The sequence below is a fragment of the Auxenochlorella protothecoides genome (assembly GCF_000733215.1).
Source record: "Auxenochlorella protothecoides strain 0710 unplaced genomic scaffold scaffold56, whole genome shotgun sequence".
NCBI lineage: Eukaryota > Viridiplantae > Chlorophyta > Trebouxiophyceae > Chlorellales > Chlorellaceae > Auxenochlorella > Auxenochlorella protothecoides.
The window spans coordinates 265,177-283,092 of record NW_011934204.1 but is presented as its reverse complement, the minus strand read 5'-3'; the positions used below and the strand labels follow the sequence as shown (position 1 = coordinate 283,092).

Here is a 17,916-nt window from a genome sequence, read left to right as displayed (position 1 = left end):
GCCCCCCCCCCCCCCCACCCCCACCCACACACAGCCCTCCCAGGTCACGGCGGAGCAGCTGTCCAGGCTGCAGATGATGCAGAGCCTCTCTGCCTTGCAGCAGCAGCAGCAGCAGCAGCAGCAGCAGCAACAACAGCAGCAGCAGCGAATGGGTGAGATACGATGCTGTGGGAGGGGGTGCTTGCCCCTCCCTCGCTGGCCGCCTTGTCAATGTGGAGCTGACGAACTCTGGGGGTGTCGGGACGGACATGTGGACGGTTGTGCCTGCCGTCGCCGTGCCAATCTTGCAGACTTGCAGCACTGTCCACCCTGCGTTGCGTGCTCTTGCCCAAGGTCACCCCACCACGGCTCCATGCCCTTGGGGCCCCCCCCTCCCCTCCCCTTTGTTCCCAGAATACTCCACCGCCCACCCCTCTCTAACACACACACACACGCACCACCACCACCAGGGTACGCGCCATTCCTGTACCAGCAGCAGGGTTCAGATGCGGTGCCCATGGACCGTGACTCCTGGGAGTCATCACGCACCTCTTACGACCAGGCGCGCGCGCGCATGAGCCTGGACGAGCTGGACGTGGTGGGGCAGCTGAACTACGGCGCCGCGCTGAGCATGCTGCAGCAGCAGAACGCGGCCGCCGCGGCCGCGCTGGCTGCCACGCAGTTTGGCGGCGGCGGTGCGTCCGTGCCGCCGCTGTCGCCCGTGCCGGAGGGCTACCCCATTGTGACGCGCGAGTCGGACCCCGGCGCGTTTGCAGGCGCGCGTGGCGATGGCGTGGAGCGTCTGAGCGCTGAGATGCAGGGCCTGGACTTCGGGTGAGCATGCTGGGTGGCTGGGCTGGCGGGCTGACGCGTGGTGACCCGCCACCCCACTGGCCGACCAGAAACACGCCCCCATCCCCAGCGCCTTCCATCCCCCATAGAAGGCCCCCTGCGCCGCAGCTGGTCAATGCCTTCAGCTCATCGCTGTTTTCCGGGCAGACTGAGGACTTGCACAACAAGGGCAGGGACCTCAAGGTGAGGGGGCCTATTTTGAGGGGGGGGGGGGGACCCAAGCGTGATGTGGGGGGCAGAGGGAGGGGAAAGAAGAGAGGGGTATGACATAGAGAATGATGGTTGGTATGCTCCCATGCACGCATGCTTGCACCGGCCGGGTCTGTTCGACTGCCTCCGGCATGGTGCTCACCGCTCGTCACCCTGACCAACCCACCCCCCGCAGCCGGGGTCCAACCCCGCGGCGGCGGCCGCGGTCTGGGCGCACCTGAGCAGCTTGCAGGGTGGGGGCATGGGCCCGCCGTCCATGCACCACTGAGCGGCGGCGCAGCGGCGACTGGCTGCGCCGGAGGCGGCGGGGGCGGTGCCTCGCACCGCCATGTTTCTTGATAGCTTTCTTCCATTATTTTTTCTATTCAACCTATGTTTCACTCCCAAGCCCCACCAAGGGGGTGGAGCGCTCTCGGCCCAGGGGCTCCCCGCTGGGGCCTGAGGCGCCCCGCCACAGCCGCTTGGGCTGGGAGGTGCTGCCCCCCCTCCCACTGCACCCTTGATGCAATACACACATCCGCACGAAATGTTCAGCCCCCCGCCGCACCCCGTCCCCCTGCCATCCCTGGCGGTGCGGGCGTCTGCCTGCCTGCCACGCGCAGGCAGGACCTAGAATGCAGAACCGCAAACGTCGCGGCGGAAGGAGCTTGCCTTGTGCGGTGAGGGGGGGGGGCGCTCGAGCACATGCTCGGCACGGCCCCTCCGCCTCACTCCCCCACACCCACCCACCATGAGGCCGCAATGCAGGGCTGGCCTGTTTTGATTGAGGAAAATGCAAGCAATCCCATCCCCTTCATTTTATCATAGGATTGACCCCCCAATCTTTTGCCGGTATCTGTGCCTTAGTGCGCGCACTGCTTATTTCATACCTTGCCCCCTCAGGAAGCCGGGTGCCTGCGTGACGCCCCGGTCTGAACCACACTCTTTTCGGTGATTGTGGGGCCCCTACAGGAAAAAGCATCGAATTATACAGGCTGAACAGATGTTCTGTAAGCGGACACTCTTCACAGGCTTCTATGACCAAATTGGTAGGCCTGAGATTTGACCCAGGAGATGTTCAAACTCTCCATCCATGCATAGCAGCCCCGCTGCAGGGACGGGTCAGCACGTGGATGGCGCGCTGCGCATGCCTGCCAGGGCCTGGGGCAGGGCGTGGTCAACATTCCGGCCTGGACTCGACACTGCTCCCGTGACCGGCACGCCCTGACGGGACGGAGGCTGCTGACCGGCATGCTCACGGCCGTGTCGGTGCAGGCCCCGGGATCTGCCGAGCATGGCATAGGGGGTCATGCACTTCCGCCACAGGCTAGGCATCGTCGTGCTGTGCCTGGCGCTCCTTGCGAAGGCAATATTGGCATCACGCGACGCCCCAGCATCCGGAGATGCCGAGCCCTGTAGTCCAGGGGATACCCTCTGCCTCGCCCTCTCCTCCCACCCCGGCGACCTGCGCAAGCCGACGCTGTCCAGCAGGAAAGCCAGGGCCCAGGAGGTGACGATACCAAATGAGCGTCCGTGTTGGACACGGCGTGGACAGCAGCGTGCAAACACCCCGGGTTTAAACCATGACCCGCCCACATCTTCATGCACACCCCTCCGCACCCCTGCCCCCCAAAACAAGGCTACCCTGTGTCCCTTCTGCAGGTGCGGCCCCGGCCCCTCTGGCCATCCATGTCCGGGTGGGTGCCGGCACTCCAGGCACCAGGAGTGGGTCCTGTGCTCGCCTCGCAGCGGATGGCCCCTGGTCCTGCTGGGGTGCGCCGTCTGGACGGCGGCGCTCTTCCATGCAATGGCACTGATCGCGTCCACCTTCCTGTGCCCCGCCATTGAGGTGTGGCGTTTTTGGGCTTAACCAGGACATGCATGCAGCTGGTTTGTGGCGGGCAGGCGGGTAATGTGGCAGGCACCAGCTTGCCGGTAGTGGCGCAAAGGGGATGAAAGAATGGGGCGTGCCCCTGTGTGCAGTCCCCTTGCCGCAACTCCACCAAGTGGCGCCCCAGGGAGCCAATCCATGCCGACCACCACTCATTCCAACCACCACGCGCAGTGCCTGGCGGCCGTCCTGGGCATGGACGCGGGGCTGGCGGGCATCACGCTCTTCGCCCTGGCCAATGGGGCGCCAGACCTGCTGACTCAGGTGGCGGCCCTGCTGTCCAGCAACCAGGTCGATGTCGGCCTGGCCGCCAGGTGAGGCGCGGGGTGGGTGGGCGGCTCGGTGCGAGACCGTTGACCACCCCCCTGAGGCTCAGTAGTCTGACGGAGGATTTGACGGTGGTCGTGCGTTCTCTCAACACTTCTCGCCCTCGTCTTCCCCGCTTCACCACATCAGTGCGGCCTTGGGCAGCGGCCTCTTCGTGCTGGGGGTGGTATTTCCCACCGTCATCTGCCTAGATACCACCCAGGCCCCCTTGGTGAGGGGCACGGCGGGGGCAATCAGGGGTCTAACTTTGCTCCCTGTGCCTACTGCAGGAGTTTGTGTGTTGCATCGGGCGCTTGCCAGGGCCACCTTTTCATCCATTTTGTCTGCCTCAGGAGCAGACAGCACGAGCAGGACAGCAGACAACCCCAAGGAGCCATGCCTGCCCCTTCATTCTTACCCCAGCCCAACCACCCCCAACCGCTTCTGCAGCATCCCGGCAGCTTCCTGCGTGACGCGCTTGCCTACCTCGCCGCCGTCGCCCTGGCCTTCCTGACCCTGGGGCCAGGCCCCATCCGACCCTGGCAGCCCGCGCTCATGCTCTGCGCTTACTGCCTCTACATCGGAGTGTGCGTCGCGGGGTCTGGCCGCGGTCCAGCCAGGAAGCTCTCCCTCACCTCGGCCCTGCAGGAGGGCGGCCGCGCCCCGGCGTGGGCCACCCCCTTCGCTGACCTGGCGGGCGTGCGTGGGAAGAGAGGGTGGGGCCTGGCCGCCGCCCTCCTGCGCTGCCCCTTCCGCCTTGTCCTGCATGGCACCACACCAGCGCTGGGCCTGGGTGCGTGGCTGGACTGGGGGTTGGGTGTATGGGCGTTGGAGTTGCTTTGGGATCGGCCTGGGCCGGGAGGAGTCCTGCATCTTCACACCCTGGCACTGCATGGCTGCGGCGCTCCCCGCCTTCTGTCTTCTCTTCCAGCCCAGCACCAGCAAACAACCCCTCCAAAACGTCTCCTGAAGGCCTCCCCTCGCCGGCGCACGCCGCGCTGCTCACGCTGGCCGGCCCCGCTTTCTTCCTCGTCGGTGTGGACCTGGGCCCCCCCACCCTGGGTCTAGGGCGGTGGGCCACCCTCTCCGCCGGCCTCTCCGGCCTGTGCCTCGCCCTGGGCGGCGCCTGCACGGCGCGCGAGGGCCGGCCCGCACCCAGCCGCCTGCCGGCCCTCCTGGCGTGCATGGGCTTCCTCCAGTCCGTCGTGTGGATGCGCATCGTCGCTGGTGGGCGTCTTGATGGGTATGGGTGGGTAGCAGTACTTTCCTGCGCTGGCGGGAGAGAAAAATGCACCGGCGCCCCTCCAGCAGGCCTGGCCTGCCGCCGGGGCATCGTCGGCACATGCCGGTTGGAGGCGCGCCGGCGTGTTCACCCATGGACCCCCCAGACAGCCCTGATGCACTTTTCCCCCGGCAGGCGAGCTGGTGGCGCTGCTGCAGGCCGTGGGTCGCGCCGTTTCGCTGCCGGAGGACCTGCTGGGGGCCACGGTCTTGGCGTGGGGCCAGGGCATCCCTGACCTGGTGGCCGCCGTCAGCGTCGCTCAGTCAGGTGCCTGGGCGGGAGGGGGGGAAAGGAACATGAAGGAACAGAGGTGGGGGTGGGAAGGAATGGAGAGGGTTGAGGTAGAGAGGGGCTGGCGTTCGGAGGCCTGGAGGGGGTGATGGACGGGTTGAGGATCGGCGCCGGGCCTGCGGCAGAGAGCAAGCAGGATGAGGGGTTGGAACGGGGGTGTTTGAATGTGCTGCCTGGACAAGTGTGCCCTGTCATCCAAGATGCACCCCCTTGCACAGCGAGGAACCCCCCTCACCCACCCACCCCCCGGCCCTGCAGGGAACGGGCCCATGGCGCTGTCGGCCTGCTTCGGGGGCCCGGTGTTCAACATCCTGGTGGCCTTCGGGGCCCCCACCCTGCTGGCCACGCTGAGGGGGGGCGCTCTGACCTACGCCCTGGCGCCGGGCGTAGGCCTGCTGTTCGTGACCTCGGTCCTGCTGGCCCTCTTCATGCTCGCCTCCGTACCGCTGGCGTACCGCTGGAGGCTGGATGCCCGGGCTGCGGCCTCCCTCTTCCTCGTGTACCTGGCCTGCCAGCTCACCTTCCTGGCAGTGGAGCAGGGGTGGCTGTGAGGTTTGCAGGCGAAAAGCAGCGCCCCCAGGGCGCGACGTGGCCGTGTGGCACGCAAGGACCCTTGCTTGTGCACCCGGGTGCTGGTCCTCAGATTATTACATGTTGAGTGGGGGGAGATCAAGAATGGGTCGTCGCTGCTCTCAAGCACCTCAAGTGAAGGGTGCATCACTGGGAGTTATCCAGGGGGAAATGTATCAAACATCGCGATGAGGCATGTTCGCGCTAATGAAAGGCTAGGGAAGGGGTAGAAGAGGCAAGGATGGGGCCTTAGGTTCTGAGGTCTGCGATCACCCAGCCGCCGAGGATGGCGGGCTGCGCTCGAGTACATACAACTCCATGATGGGAGGCGAGGATGGTACACGGGGCTTCAGTGGCCCATGCAGATGTCGCGGAGGTCCTCGTACCCGCTGTCGCGGTCGCGCTGCATCACGGCCAAGCGGTTCAGAGGCGCCGAGCCCATGCACTCGATCTGCAGGTCGTCCAGATCCTCCAGGCAGTGGCTCAGGTCGAAGTCGAAGACCTCCACGAGCGTCGCGTTCAGGCTCTGCACGAGGCTCGCGACTCCTGCTGTGTGGGAAGGAACGGGCGGAAGCTGGCGGTTTGACGGATCACTTTGCTACACGGCCGCGACCAAACGCGCCCGGAATGGCTTGTATCTTTAGAAGCACACCGACAACGGCGACTGTCTCACACATGCGCGTTGAATACCGCACGTACTGGGCCTCGCACCTTGCACCATGGAAGGCATGCCTGCCTCTGTTCTTGTTAGTTTATGGTCACAGAAGATCCGCAGTTATGCGCTCAGAGCTGTGTGGAAAGAGTTTACTCTCCGAAGAGTCAAATGCCCTCGTATATAGGGTGACGATTGGAAATCGATGTATAAACCATTGGTAAAGCCTCGATGCTCGCACGGAGATGCTTTCGGATGGTTTGAAATCCCCGCCGGGCCACTACGGAGCCCGGATCGGTCAGGTTCCGGAAGCGTCGGGTAAGCTTCCATCGGTCAGGAAAATCTTCTCCTTTACACTATCCTCTACATAGATATCTTATGTACCGTCTATTACTATCTTCCGTCATAATACATGTCATCATCGGATGTCCAGGTCAACATCTAAGGAACTGCTTAATAAACATACTTATGGAATTGACCACTGTACAGCAGCCCGGCCTACTTGGTCTGGCTAACAGTTTGCTTGATAGATCATCCGTCAAAGATTCTCAGCAGCCTTCATCTTTACCAGCGTCCTCCCTGCAAACATTGCACAGAAATATTTTGTCAAGGAGCTCATTCACATGTATGAGGCTGTCAGCGTGGTTGCAGGGCTTGTCCCACAGCGCACCAGGGCATAACACTGTGTCTTCCCCAGTTTCACACCTGGGCGGCGTGACGAGCGCTGTTCTCGGCATTCCGGGCTTCCTGCACGGCAGGCTCTGCGCCCTTGGCGAGTGCCGCTTGGACCTGAGGGGCGAGGTGGGGACGAGGAAGTGAGCAACGTTACAGCACGCGATTGCTCCATGGCTTCCGACCACCACTCATCGACCATGGCAGGCACTCGCATACCTCGCCAGACTTCCGTGCGATCTGGGTGTCATGGCCCCATCTTCCACCCTGAATAGGATAAGATAGAGGAGAGACTGTCGATCGGGGTCTGCAACGTGCTCAATCGCGAATCCTGTCGCACGCCCGGGAGCCCTACCGTGGCAGCCTTCACGGCGGAGTCGTGGGCAGACGTATCACCCTCCTTTGTCGCCGCACCGGTGCCGGAATGCTTGCGGAAGACTTGACCCATATCTGCTTGAGAACACGTTACGGAAGAGGTGCTTAGGCCTTGCACACATACAAAAACGTGACTCTGTCGGACCCAGGGATGCAGGACTAGCAAGGGTTAAACTTTACCGTGAGGTGGAAATTTAGCAGACCCCAAGCAGATATTTAGACGTATGGTCCAGTTGGACGCTGTTAAGTGATTATTCTGATATTTTTGAAGTGGGATTCAGGCTTGCAACGAATGGCCGGTATAAGTATCTCCGCCAGGTGCGAGGGGCGGGGCAGCTGCTCGCTTACCCATTCTCCCCTTTCCTCTCACGCCACGAGGGAGACACGTCGTCAGGCGAGACGTAGACGTCCTGTGCACCCCTCCAAAAAGCATGCAGCGCGGTCTGATTCCCACTGGCATCACACACATACAATGTTGGCCATACGTCAGATTTTAAGAGCTGCAGTGACCTCGTCATCCGGGCCCGCAGCCGTGCGCGGTCTCGTATTGTCGGGGGCGTCATGCGGCGTATTGATGAAGCCCTCGAGCAGACAGGAGCAGGCATGTTGCGTTGTATACCTGAAAATGTTTGTATGCGGAATGTTCTCTCACTCTGATCTGATATTTAATGCTCTTCGCATTCCCTCGGCCGGCGCAGGAGCCTAAACCTGCATCACTCCATTGTCACATCACCTACTCCACCGCGGTCGCGGCCGTAATGGAGGATCACAACTTCGACAGTGTTGCAGACAGAACACTGAACCATATCGCGCACCGTCTGAAGCACATCTTCTCGCAGGTGAGCCATTGCGTCCCACACTTCGCGTTCGGGTTTCGGTCAGGGTTTAGTAGTTTTCCGACACATGGACACTTTGACGACAGAGGGGAGTCCTTAGGGTCCCCCACGGTATCCCTTCGCAGAACCCTGGATTCTCCACCAGCCTTAAGGATGACATCCTGGCTGTCAGCATGGCGGATGGGGGCCACCTCGTCATCTCCAAGCAGGCTGGAAAAAACTCCCTCAAAGTATGTTGGTTGGGATCGTCGACAATGCCATGGAGATTGGATGCATACATGGATCATGGGGAGGACCATGGTGAAGCACATCCCCTCAATCCAACACGCAGGTGGACACAAAATTCACCGACCTGTGCGAGCCTGCCCACCCGCAAGACGTTGTCCACTTCAAGTGCGCAGGGTCACCTTCTTGATGGTTTGCAGGGTTGTGAGGTCGATATGAACCCCTGGATCTACAGCACATCCCATCCTTGCTGCCTCCTTCCCCCTCTGCAACGCAGGCTGGATGACCACGGTCGATGGATCTCTGGCAAGGAGGAGCTCATCTGTTACCTGGAGGATGGTTTTTCAAGATACTTGCAGGCGAGTCAGTCAGTGGTGGGTTGCAGAAGTGGAGCAAGGAAATGGGTGCAGCTTTGGAAAAGAGAGGAGGTCTCTGCGCTCCTCATTCCTGGCATCCAACAGGATCTGGAGTGTAGTATAAGGATCTGCCATGCTTATGAAGACTGGTTTCTCCTCTGCTGTCCCTTCGCAGATGCTGGTGGATCTGGAAGAGGAAACCGACCACTGACTGTGCAGCAGCACATGCCGGACATGCCCAGCCATGGCTGCTCCCAAGACTCATGGAGGCAATTTAACCAAAAGTTTTCTTAGAGTGGCAGAGTCCTGCCACCTGCCCCCACGCATCCACAGCTTTCATTACACACTGCCTTGATATGTAGCCATCAGTTACAACAGCCGCGGCCTGCCCGCTTATCCCTTTGGTTTTTTGGCCTTTGTACTCCGTGGTTTTGTCCTGGGCTTGGGCTTGAGCTTGGAAATGGACTGCTTGGTCAATGCCAGGCCAAGTCCCTTGTTTTTCCTGGACCCAGATCCAACACCTGTGAGGAACCACGTGGCAGGCCCGCCTGTAATTCATGTATTTCTCGTTGCCCTCTGCGCCCCTTCAGTAGATAAAATGCACAAAGGTAGCGCCCACGCAGCAGGCTTCTCCCCACCTGGCTGCTTGCCGCCTGCTGGGTCCTCTCCTGCCGCTGGGGCTGCACCCCCAGCGGCATGATGCCCGTCCTCGTCCTCGAACAGGGAGCTTGTCCCAGCCACCTCACCAGTCTGGCGTGGGTCCTCTCTGAGGAAAGAGGATCAGATCGATGCTCTGAAGAAGAGTGACTGGACCCTGGACCTCCATGCCTCTTCCTGCTCGACGAACAGCTTGCCACAAGATTCCCACACGATACCGGCCAACCCTGCCACATGAAGCCGACCCCAAGGGCACTGCAGACATGGTTCCCTGCACCTTGTCCCCTCTCCCATCACACCCACACACAAATCCACACCCACACTGCCCCTCATGATTCAGGTCGCCTCACCGCATCTGGATGCACTCCTGGAACAGGCACTCCAGCCTGGCGTCGGCGCTGCCAACATTCAGCACGGCCAGCGTCATGGGGCAGGCCACGGCCCCGGCGTCGTACAGCACCCCCTTGAGGTCGATCTGGAGGCGGGGCTCGTCCTTGGGGCCGACCGCGTTCAGCCGCCCAATGGCGCCGGAGTCGCCCGACAGGTCGGTGGCGCGGAGGTTGCCGGCACGGCCCTTCACGGGGCCCAGCTCCAGCAGGAACTTGTTGGTGGGCGGGCGGTCGGGGAGGAGGAGGGGTAGGTGGGCGGGGATGGCGGCGCCGCCGCCGGGGCTGGGGCAGGAGGAGGGGCCTGGCTCCTGGGAGGCCTGGGTGGAGGGGTCCACGGAGGCCTGGGTGATGGGCACGGCAGGCTCCGCCGCGCATTGGGCGGCGGGGTCTGAATCAGCGCGCTGATGGGGTGGAACCTCCCCTTGCGGCGCATCCATGGCTGCGGCCCTCGGATCGCCAGCTGGGGGGTGGGGTGCCGCACCGGGCACCGTGACCCCCTGCGCAGAACTGCGCCGACGGCCTCCCGGAGATCCTCGAGGACTCCTGGTGGACCGAAAGGCAGTTTCCAGCGCCAAGGACTTGCGGATCAGCCGGGCTGCACCTGGACGGGCGGCCAGAGGCTGCTCATCGTCACTGCTGCTCATGGGCGACCGTGGAGGGTCGTGCACAGCCCTCCTCACTGGGAGTCCAACACGAGCTATGTCGCTGTCACAGGAATCAACGTGGATATATCATTGAGTTGCTTGCCAAAGACATGCCGTGGAACACATCTCGTGACTGCCTCCGGAATGCGACACGAAATCAAAATTGCGCGCCGTCATATTATAAGGCAATGGTATAAAGGGGAGTGTGACCACCAGCAGAATGCCCAGTTGGGTGACATGAATGAGCTATACTCTTGCTAGCTATGTCCTGGCTTGCTGAGAGCGGTTGGGCCCCGCGATATCGACCATGACGGTGCACACCGTCGGTGGGGCGTCAGCCCCCGACCCAGCTCACCCAGTTCCATTGCCACGCGCTCGTTGCCAGTGAATTTGAGCCTTTGGACCTCTCAGAATATTTGTAGGCATCATGTGGATAGCCAAGGTGAGCGTGGTGTGCTCCGTGATGGTGCCGGCGCAGCTCCGGTAGCTGCTGTGAGGCCCAGCTGCTCAGTGTGTGTGGGGGTCTTTCCCCCTCGTTGGATCCGTTCGTGGACGCAGGGAAGACCCCTGCGGCAAGCTCTGCCACCGTTCCCCCGCCCTCCCCGCCTCTGGCAGTCGTGGTACTTCATCTACTTCAGCGCGGGGGGCTGCCTGAACCCCTTCCTGACGCTCCTCTACCGCGAGAAAGGGCTGTCAGAGGCCCGGATCGGGGAGCTCGCCGCGCTGCGCCCCCTGGTCTCCCTCCCCGCCGGCTACGCCTGGTCGGCGCTGGCCGACCGCCGGGGCTGGCACCGGCGCATCATGCTGGGCACGCTGTGCGCCGCGACGCTCTTCAAGCTGTCGCAGTGGGGCCTGGGAGGGTTGTGGCCCCTGGCCCTGGCGATCGCCCTGGGCCAGGCGTTCGACGCCCCCGTGACGGCCCTGGTGGACGCCAGCGTCGTGGCGGCCTGCGCGGTGGAGGAGGTGCGGCCATCATCGGTTGGTGCCGTGTACGTGCTGTTGCGGGGCAACCTGTGGTCCCCCCACCGCACGGACCATCTGCTGCAAGCCAGAACAGCACATCCCTTCCGTCTGCTTCCCCTCTTGATCAACTCCCCCGTCACATGCCCTGCTTCCTCTCCAAGCACATTGACTCACGTCCCCGGTTCTGCCCTCCCCCTCCCGACAGGATGGCGACTACAGCCGCGTGAGGCTGTTCGGGGCCGTGGGCTGGGGCATCTGGGCGGCGGCGGGGGGCGGCCTGCTGGGCACGCTGGGCTGGCCCTCGCTCTTCCTCTGCCACGCGCTCCTCACCTGCCTCCTGGCCTGGCCCAGCGCTCGCCTCTCCTTCGACCTGCTGCGGGGGGGGCCCGGGCACGTTGGAGGTGCGCTGAAAGGCTCAGGCACGGGAGCAGGGCGGGGGGGAGATCAGGAGAGAGGCGGCGCGAGTGCTGTCGGGACGCGGCGACAGGTGTACGTGCTGGCAGATGTGGAGGAGGCGGTGTCCCTCGTCGGCAAGGCCAGCAAGGGCGGCGAGGGCGGTGTGGATGACGGAGGCTCCCAGTGCGCAAGCATCGCCTGCGATACCCAGCCGGCCGGCGCCGGCCAGTCCGCGCCCGTGGGTCAGCCCTCGCCCTCTGGCCGCCTCACGGGTGCCCCGGACCCCCCCTCGCCCGGGCAGCCGCCGGCCTGGCGCCTGTTGATCCACCCCCCCATCCTCGCCTTCCTGGCCAGTGTGGCGGTGATGGGCTATGCCATGGGCGCCATCGAGAGCTTCCTCTTCCTGGCCCTGCGCGACCTGGGCGGCCCGCCTGCCCTGGCGGGGCTGACGCTGACGGTGACGTGCGTGGCGGAGCCCATCGTTTTCTGGCACGCGCGGCGCCTGCAGGCCGCGCTGGGGCGGCGCGGCTGCCTGCACCTCGTCTTCGCCGCCTTCCTGGCGCGCCTGGCGTGCTATGCCACGCTGCGGGGCTGGCCCTCGCCCTGGCTGGTCCTGCCCGTGGAGCTCCTGCACGGCTTCACCTTTGGGCTGGCCTGGGCGACGGGGACGGCCTGGGCGGCGGCCGAGGCACCGCCGGGGAGGAAGGCCGGCATGCAGGCGGCCTTCCAGGGCAGCTACATGGGTGAGGGGAGCAAGGGGAGGGGGGAAAAGGGTGGGACAATGGAGGGGAGAGGGAGACAGGATGGAGAGTGAAGGTGGAGAGTGGCGGTGGGGGAGGGGGGCCTGCAGGGTGGCAGCAGGCGTCACGGGAGGGGTGTTCGAGGGAGTGGGCGCTGGAAGCATGGGGGCCGGCAGCCACAACCACTCCTTCACCACTCCAGGAAGCGCACGCATGCATCCCCCTGTTTTTCTGATCTGAAGCAATGTTCCGGCATCCCCACCCTCGCAAACCCCTGCCCCTGCAGGGCTGGGCTACGGCCTCGGCAGCCTGATCAGCGGCGCCATCTACAGCCGCAGCGGCGCCACCTCGGTCTTTGCCTGGGCGTTTGCGGTGGTGGCCTGCGGCTGGGGGGCAAGCACCGTCGCCTTTACCGCACTGGATGCGGTCGCGGCGCGGCGCGGCGGCGGCAGCGTGGCATACCGGGGGGTCGAGCTGGCGCCCAGGGAAGGGCTAGGGGTCGAGGACCCTTGTGGGCGTGCTGACACGCTGCGAACCCCCAGTCCCGTGCCTATTGCTGTTGAGAGGGGCGGGCGGCATGCACGCCACTCTGTACGCTGAGCGCTCTTGTACACTGATCGTGCAGTCCCTTCCCCTGTAGATTGCGGGTGTAAGCCCAGGAGGTTACCTTGGGTGCACAGCCACCGGGCTCAGGTTCGAACAGGCCTCCGCGCATGACCTTCAGTTGGCACTCAGTCTGACACTCCACTCCTGAAGCAACAGGCTGAAGTCGTGGCCGGCAAAAGCAAAATTGTATGCGATGTGGATACTAAAGTCGCGCTACTACCACTGAGCTATAGGAGCTTTGGGGTTGCTCCCACGGTGGATCGAACACCGGACCTCGACCTGATCAGTCATCACCGATGCAATCTGCACTGAGATAACCATATATGAATGCGTGCTCGCCATCTCGTACGACACATCCCGCCACCGCTCTCTCCGTCACTGAGTTGCTTCCAATGCAGGCATACTGTGATCCACCACGTTTAAACATCCCAGCACACAGGTGCACCAGTGTGGATGCGCGGCCTGGGATTTATCAGACTCAGGAAAGGTCATGGAGTGGGCAAAGGCCTTGCCCTTCCAAGAGCTGCGAGTCGGGGACCACATCCTCTGCCGGCGGGTGGTAAAGTATGCCTGGGCGCTGAGGTCTCAGGCCCCTTGGGATGAGCCCATCATTGTCGATGCCGGCTATTGGTGTGCCATGGATTGGAAGGGAGTCACAGAGGCACCCACCTGATCCCTGGATTGAGGTTCTCAAATGCTTGCGGGAGTTTTGCAGGGTGGTGGTGATAAAGCAGTGTCGCACGTCCAACCTGTGCGATGTTTGCTACACCATCCTACAGCCCCACAAGTACTGGAGGGAGGGGAGGGATGGAGTGCTGGTGCTGAAGAGTCGATGGGTGGTGCAAGCGGTGTCTCAATTCCCACTGCAATGTATGGGTAATCGACCGAGGTCTACGCAGCACCCACTGTACTCCTGCCTGGCCTGATCATGGCCATGAAGCCCCGCCCTTTACCCTTTGGTGGCCACCCTCCCTCCCCTGCTCCTGTGTTATCCATGGCCCCCCTCCTCCTCTTCCCGTTGTAGCCCCATTTGGGGCTACACTGCGCTTGTCCATCATTCAGAGGTGGCAAGTGGGTGCAGCCGACTTCGAACTTCCAGGGATTCATCTCTTCCAATGAGAGGATGTCTGTATCACCAAGAATCAGGAGCGGCTGCATACACTGTTCAGATTTGGATGAGGTGAGTTTGCGCGGTGTAGCCCACGAGGGATCACCAAAGGGGTGGGGTGAGTGTGGGGTAGCACAGGAGAGGGGGGGGGTGGGGTGCCCACTATGGGCAGGGCTCCCGGTGGTAATCAGGCAGGGCAGCAGTATGCTGAGTGCTGCGTTCACGTCTCAATCAACCACACATGCATTGTTGTGGGATTTCAAGCACCCCTTATTCCCCATTCGTTCTTCAATGCCATCTCACCATCCTTCCCCTCCTGCCAATGCTTGTGGGGCTGCAGGGCGATGTGGCAGACACCGCACAGTCTGGAAGTGCGAAATTCGCTTACCAACACCACCCTGCAGACTCGGCGCAAGCACTTGAAAGCTCAACCCAGGGACCAGGCGGGTGCCCGTGTTTAACCTCCCCTGCTAGGAGATCACACCAATTACCTGCATCGACAATGCTGGTCCCGCCCTGCTGGGCTCAGAACATCTGCGCCAGGGAATCGAAACCTCACAGGCGAGCAGTGTGTCATGAAACAAGAGGAGCGAAGACAACTGGTGGGTGAAAGCGTCAGAACCCCAGACGGTCAGCACGGAGCTGAGTCGAAAGAGAAGCGTGAAATTTAGGGCTCCAGAGTGCATCTGTGCATGGCCAATGCAATCTACACGGAAACAGAAAAGAAAATGCGAAAATTTATGAATGGACTGTGACCAGGATTTAAACCATCCAGAAACTCTTCAGATTCCGGGGGAGACATGCGTTAACGCGTAGTCAGACCGAGAAGAAGGAACAACTGCCAGATCCAGATTGATTCACATGTTCGGGTCGCCCTTCTCTGTCCTTGACCTTGTCATTCGAGGTCCCTCACATGGGCAATCCGGGGAGAATTTTAGGATTAAAGCTGTCTTGGGATCCTCATTACATCCGCCAAGCCCGTATCCCGAGCACTCACCATCGTCATCATACAGCTCCACAATGCTCAACATACTATGTCAGGCTCATGCTGACCCATCTGGGAGGGACCGGGGCTTTGAAGGATGCAAGTGTGTGCTGGAGAGTTGCTGCAATCACTTGTGATTGCATGGGCATCGTTTCAGCATACCCCAATGCCCCCACCTGGCAGGTGGGGTCGTAGAACCATCCCATCGCAGAGCTCCACAGGGTGGATGCTAGTATGATATGTGGCTGCTTGGTCCTCAGCCTTGTCTAGACAAGGCAACAGCTCCTGTTGCACAAAGTTCCCGTACCTTGCTGACACCCACGTGCGGATCTCCCGGGGCCACGAGATCGGCTCCTCAGATGAAGGCCTTGCCTGCATGCGTGCAGCTATGCAAGAGGCAATAGGGAGTGCACCGAAATGAAGTGAGCTGCGCATCGTAGAGACACTTGCAATAGGCTGCCATCGGTGTCCACGAATCATGATCAAAGACTGACATCGTCATCGCTAACCCATACCGATCTGTGGTTGTGCCCAACCTTCCACGCACAGAGCTCAGCGTGGCATCCAAGGCCAGCTCTACCAAGAGCCGCAGCTGGACACCGGTGTTACATGTCGAACTTATCACACCACCTTGCCTCCTAGACCACGTCAACCATAGAAAATCGAGACCCAGATCCTGGACAGTGCCACCGCCCTGCAAATCATTGACGACGCCGTGACACCACTGTCGCCGCTGAGCATCCCTGGTGGCCCGCCCCTACCTCTCGAGGGCGCCCCAGAGATCGACGAGCAGCTCCTGAGGCTGGCGGCGAGAATCTGACCAAAAATAGGATATAGGAGTGCTTGAGGAGGGATGTGCATCGTGCAAAGTCCTGGCGGAAGCTGTGCTTCCAGTGCTACCTGCACGGTTGGCTGAGGCCATCCTTTTACAGTTGGAAATGTTGAGCGAAGAGCATGCCGCATCTACACATGTCTTAAGGGGGGGGTGGCAAAAGGTGCTGGACTAATTTACTAGGGAGTTACATGCCAAAGTGACCGTGTACCTGCTATGTATTCAGATTCATATCTGCAAGGCGGACCAGCGTTCGGGCGGCGACGGTTGTCGGGAGTCCACCTGTGCCCTGAGAAGGGATGTTTCTTCGGCCTCCTAGGGCCGGATGATGTCCAGGAGGCAGCACTCGATGTGCGCCGACTGCGGACTGTCGCCTCTGAAGTCGGCATCGCGACGGGTGTCTTATGTTTTACAGAAGAGTATGTAACGTGCTGATAGATGGCATGCCCATTCAGCCATGAAAAGCAAATGCTGTTGGCGGAATGATGGCCGCCCCCTCCGCCCTGGCCACTGAAGCGGCGAATAGTATCATTTGTTTGGTTTATGGGAAGTTTGCGTCATGTGGCGGGGTCCTGAGCTCCGTGAATCTCCCGGTCTCGGAGAACATTGCCTGAACTAAGGTGACCTCAGTCCGGTTGATCATTCTAAGACCCGCACCGGTCTCCGGTCTCCGGAGGGGTAATGGCACCCTCGTGCACGCAAGTGGAGGGGGTCATGACACCCTGTACACGACTTGAAAGTCACATGTTCCAAAACATCATCTCACACGCTCAGCGGAACCTCGCCTCTTCAGGTCACAGAATATAGCTGCGCGTCGTCCCCCCCCGCCAGCAGCAGCGCTATGCGGACTTCCGGGCTGTCGTCCTGTGTGGGTATAGCTCTCTGCCTTCTAAGCCTCGCTGTTGCAAGCAAGGTAATTACTTCACCTTGTGGTATGTGGGTCACTCGAGAGTAAGGGTCAAATGCACGTCCGCGAGGCCCACCCTTCACCATCCATCGACCCCACCTCTCATATGCCAGGGGCCATGCACGTCCACGTTCTACTGCCTTCCAGCCGCCATGTGAGTACTTAAACATGTTTTTCTCACATTCAGTGTGAACCTATCCATCGAGTTGCGATTGCTGTGCACTACACGGGGGCAGCTCCGCCTGCAGCTTCCAGTCCGGATCGCTTGCTCACTGAGCACCGTTTCTAATGTCAACACTGCAGATACGGAGCGCATGTCTCCGTTCTTACTGCCACGAGCGCTGGACCGTTCTGTAGGTGAGATCCTGGGGGGTACAACGGGCAACGCCTGTGGCTGTGGGCTGGTGTCCTGCAAACCAAAAGGAAGGATTGCTTTCTGCGTTCCACCTCGGCCTCATCCATGTCGCTATTTGTCGTCACAGGGAGCTGGGCTACAGCAAGCAGGGCTCTATCAGGACGAGTACCCTCCATATCCTTGGACTGTCTGTCGACGCCATCAACATGAGCCCCTTCACAGTCAATACGGCTCGCTCAACAGAGATCCTGGTGGGTGTGGAGCGCCTGAGGGCAGGACAAATGGCCTGCACAGCAGATTTACATGGCAACATTGGATCAGGCAACAAGGGCAAAGATAACTTTGGCAGCAACAATGTTGGCGACCATAACATCGGTGAGCTGGATAGCGGAAGATGGTGACTGGATGTAGAGGGTCTGAAGCGATGGAATCACTACCGTCCTTCCTCAACCATCTCCACTGGCCTACACTTCACAGGTAACTCCAACAAGGGTAACTACAACTGGGGCGACAAAAACACAGGATACAATCTCCGTTGCAATAATGCGGTTGGAGTCCGGAAGGGAGAAGGGAACCCGTGCAGCGTGTTAGAGCTCAGGCGACATGCCTTCAGAAATTACAACTCTTCACCACCTCCACCCAAACATATGCCGCCCCCGCCCATCAAGAAACTGCTGCCGCCGCCGCCGCCTCCCCCACCTGTCAGGAAGTCTCCTCCTCCTCCCATGCAGCGGTCCCCATCTCAGACAGCATTGCTGTCAACCCCGCCACCAAGCAGAGTGTCTCCTTCCCTGCCTAGTCCTACACTCAAGACTTCACCCCCTCCCAGCCCGCCGCCGAGGTCAACCCCTCCCAGGA

The 17,916-nt window shown here is 61.5% G+C and overlaps 6 protein-coding genes across 6 annotated transcripts in view; 4 read left to right on the top strand and 2 right to left on the bottom strand.

Annotated features, from left to right (window-relative positions):
- The window catches only part of F751_5072 (Zinc finger CCCH domain-containing protein 24), a gene marked incomplete at both ends in the record, with an annotated part of 3,993 nt that extends 2,684 nt beyond the window's left edge, over nucleotides 1-1,309 (top strand). The window contains 3 exons of the mRNA XM_011398815.1: nucleotides 450-813; nucleotides 924-1,014; nucleotides 1,217-1,309. Of these exons, the coding sequence (XP_011397117.1) occupies nucleotides 450-813; nucleotides 924-1,014; nucleotides 1,217-1,309 (548 nt within the window). The remainder of the gene's footprint in view (nucleotides 1-449; nucleotides 814-923; nucleotides 1,015-1,216) is intronic.
- Nucleotides 1,310-2,827: 1,518 nt separating this feature from the next.
- F751_5071 (Putative sodium/calcium exchanger 7) lies at nucleotides 2,828-5,341 on the top strand (the record flags this gene model as incomplete). The annotated part of the gene is made up of 7 exons (XM_011398814.1): nucleotides 2,828-2,869; nucleotides 3,086-3,225; nucleotides 3,368-3,449; nucleotides 3,668-4,010; nucleotides 4,190-4,444; nucleotides 4,635-4,766; nucleotides 5,049-5,341. 7 exons carry the CDS (start codon nucleotides 2,828-2,830, stop codon nucleotides 5,339-5,341), a joined length of 1,287 nt encoding a protein of 428 aa, XP_011397116.1.
- A 368-nt stretch (nucleotides 5,342-5,709) lies between these two features.
- On the bottom strand, nucleotides 5,710-6,081 carry F751_5070 (hypothetical protein; the record flags this gene model as incomplete). The annotated part of the gene is made up of 2 exons (XM_011398813.1): nucleotides 5,710-5,906; nucleotides 6,072-6,081. The coding sequence occupies 2 exons, from the start codon at nucleotides 6,079-6,081 to the stop codon at nucleotides 5,710-5,712; spliced, it is 207 nt and encodes a 68-aa protein (XP_011397115.1).
- Nucleotides 6,082-7,817: 1,736 nt separating this feature from the next.
- F751_5069 (hypothetical protein) lies at nucleotides 7,818-8,687 on the top strand (the record flags this gene model as incomplete). Its single annotated transcript, XM_011398812.1, has 5 exons — nucleotides 7,818-7,898; nucleotides 8,021-8,125; nucleotides 8,227-8,288; nucleotides 8,398-8,494; nucleotides 8,652-8,687. The coding sequence occupies 5 exons, from the start codon at nucleotides 7,818-7,820 to the stop codon at nucleotides 8,685-8,687; spliced, it is 381 nt and encodes a 126-aa protein (XP_011397114.1).
- Nucleotides 8,688-9,479: 792 nt separating this feature from the next.
- On the bottom strand, nucleotides 9,480-9,959 carry F751_5068 (hypothetical protein; the record flags this gene model as incomplete). Its single annotated transcript, XM_011398811.1, has 1 exon — nucleotides 9,480-9,959. The coding sequence occupies one exon, from the start codon at nucleotides 9,957-9,959 to the stop codon at nucleotides 9,480-9,482; it is 480 nt and encodes a 159-aa protein (XP_011397113.1).
- A 634-nt stretch (nucleotides 9,960-10,593) lies between these two features.
- On the top strand, nucleotides 10,594-12,578 carry F751_5067 (hypothetical protein; the record flags this gene model as incomplete). The annotated part of the gene is made up of 4 exons (XM_011398810.1): nucleotides 10,594-10,608; nucleotides 10,782-11,129; nucleotides 11,335-12,144; nucleotides 12,552-12,578. 4 exons carry the CDS (start codon nucleotides 10,594-10,596, stop codon nucleotides 12,576-12,578), a joined length of 1,200 nt encoding a protein of 399 aa, XP_011397112.1.
- Nucleotides 12,579-17,916: the final 5,338 nt, after the last annotated feature.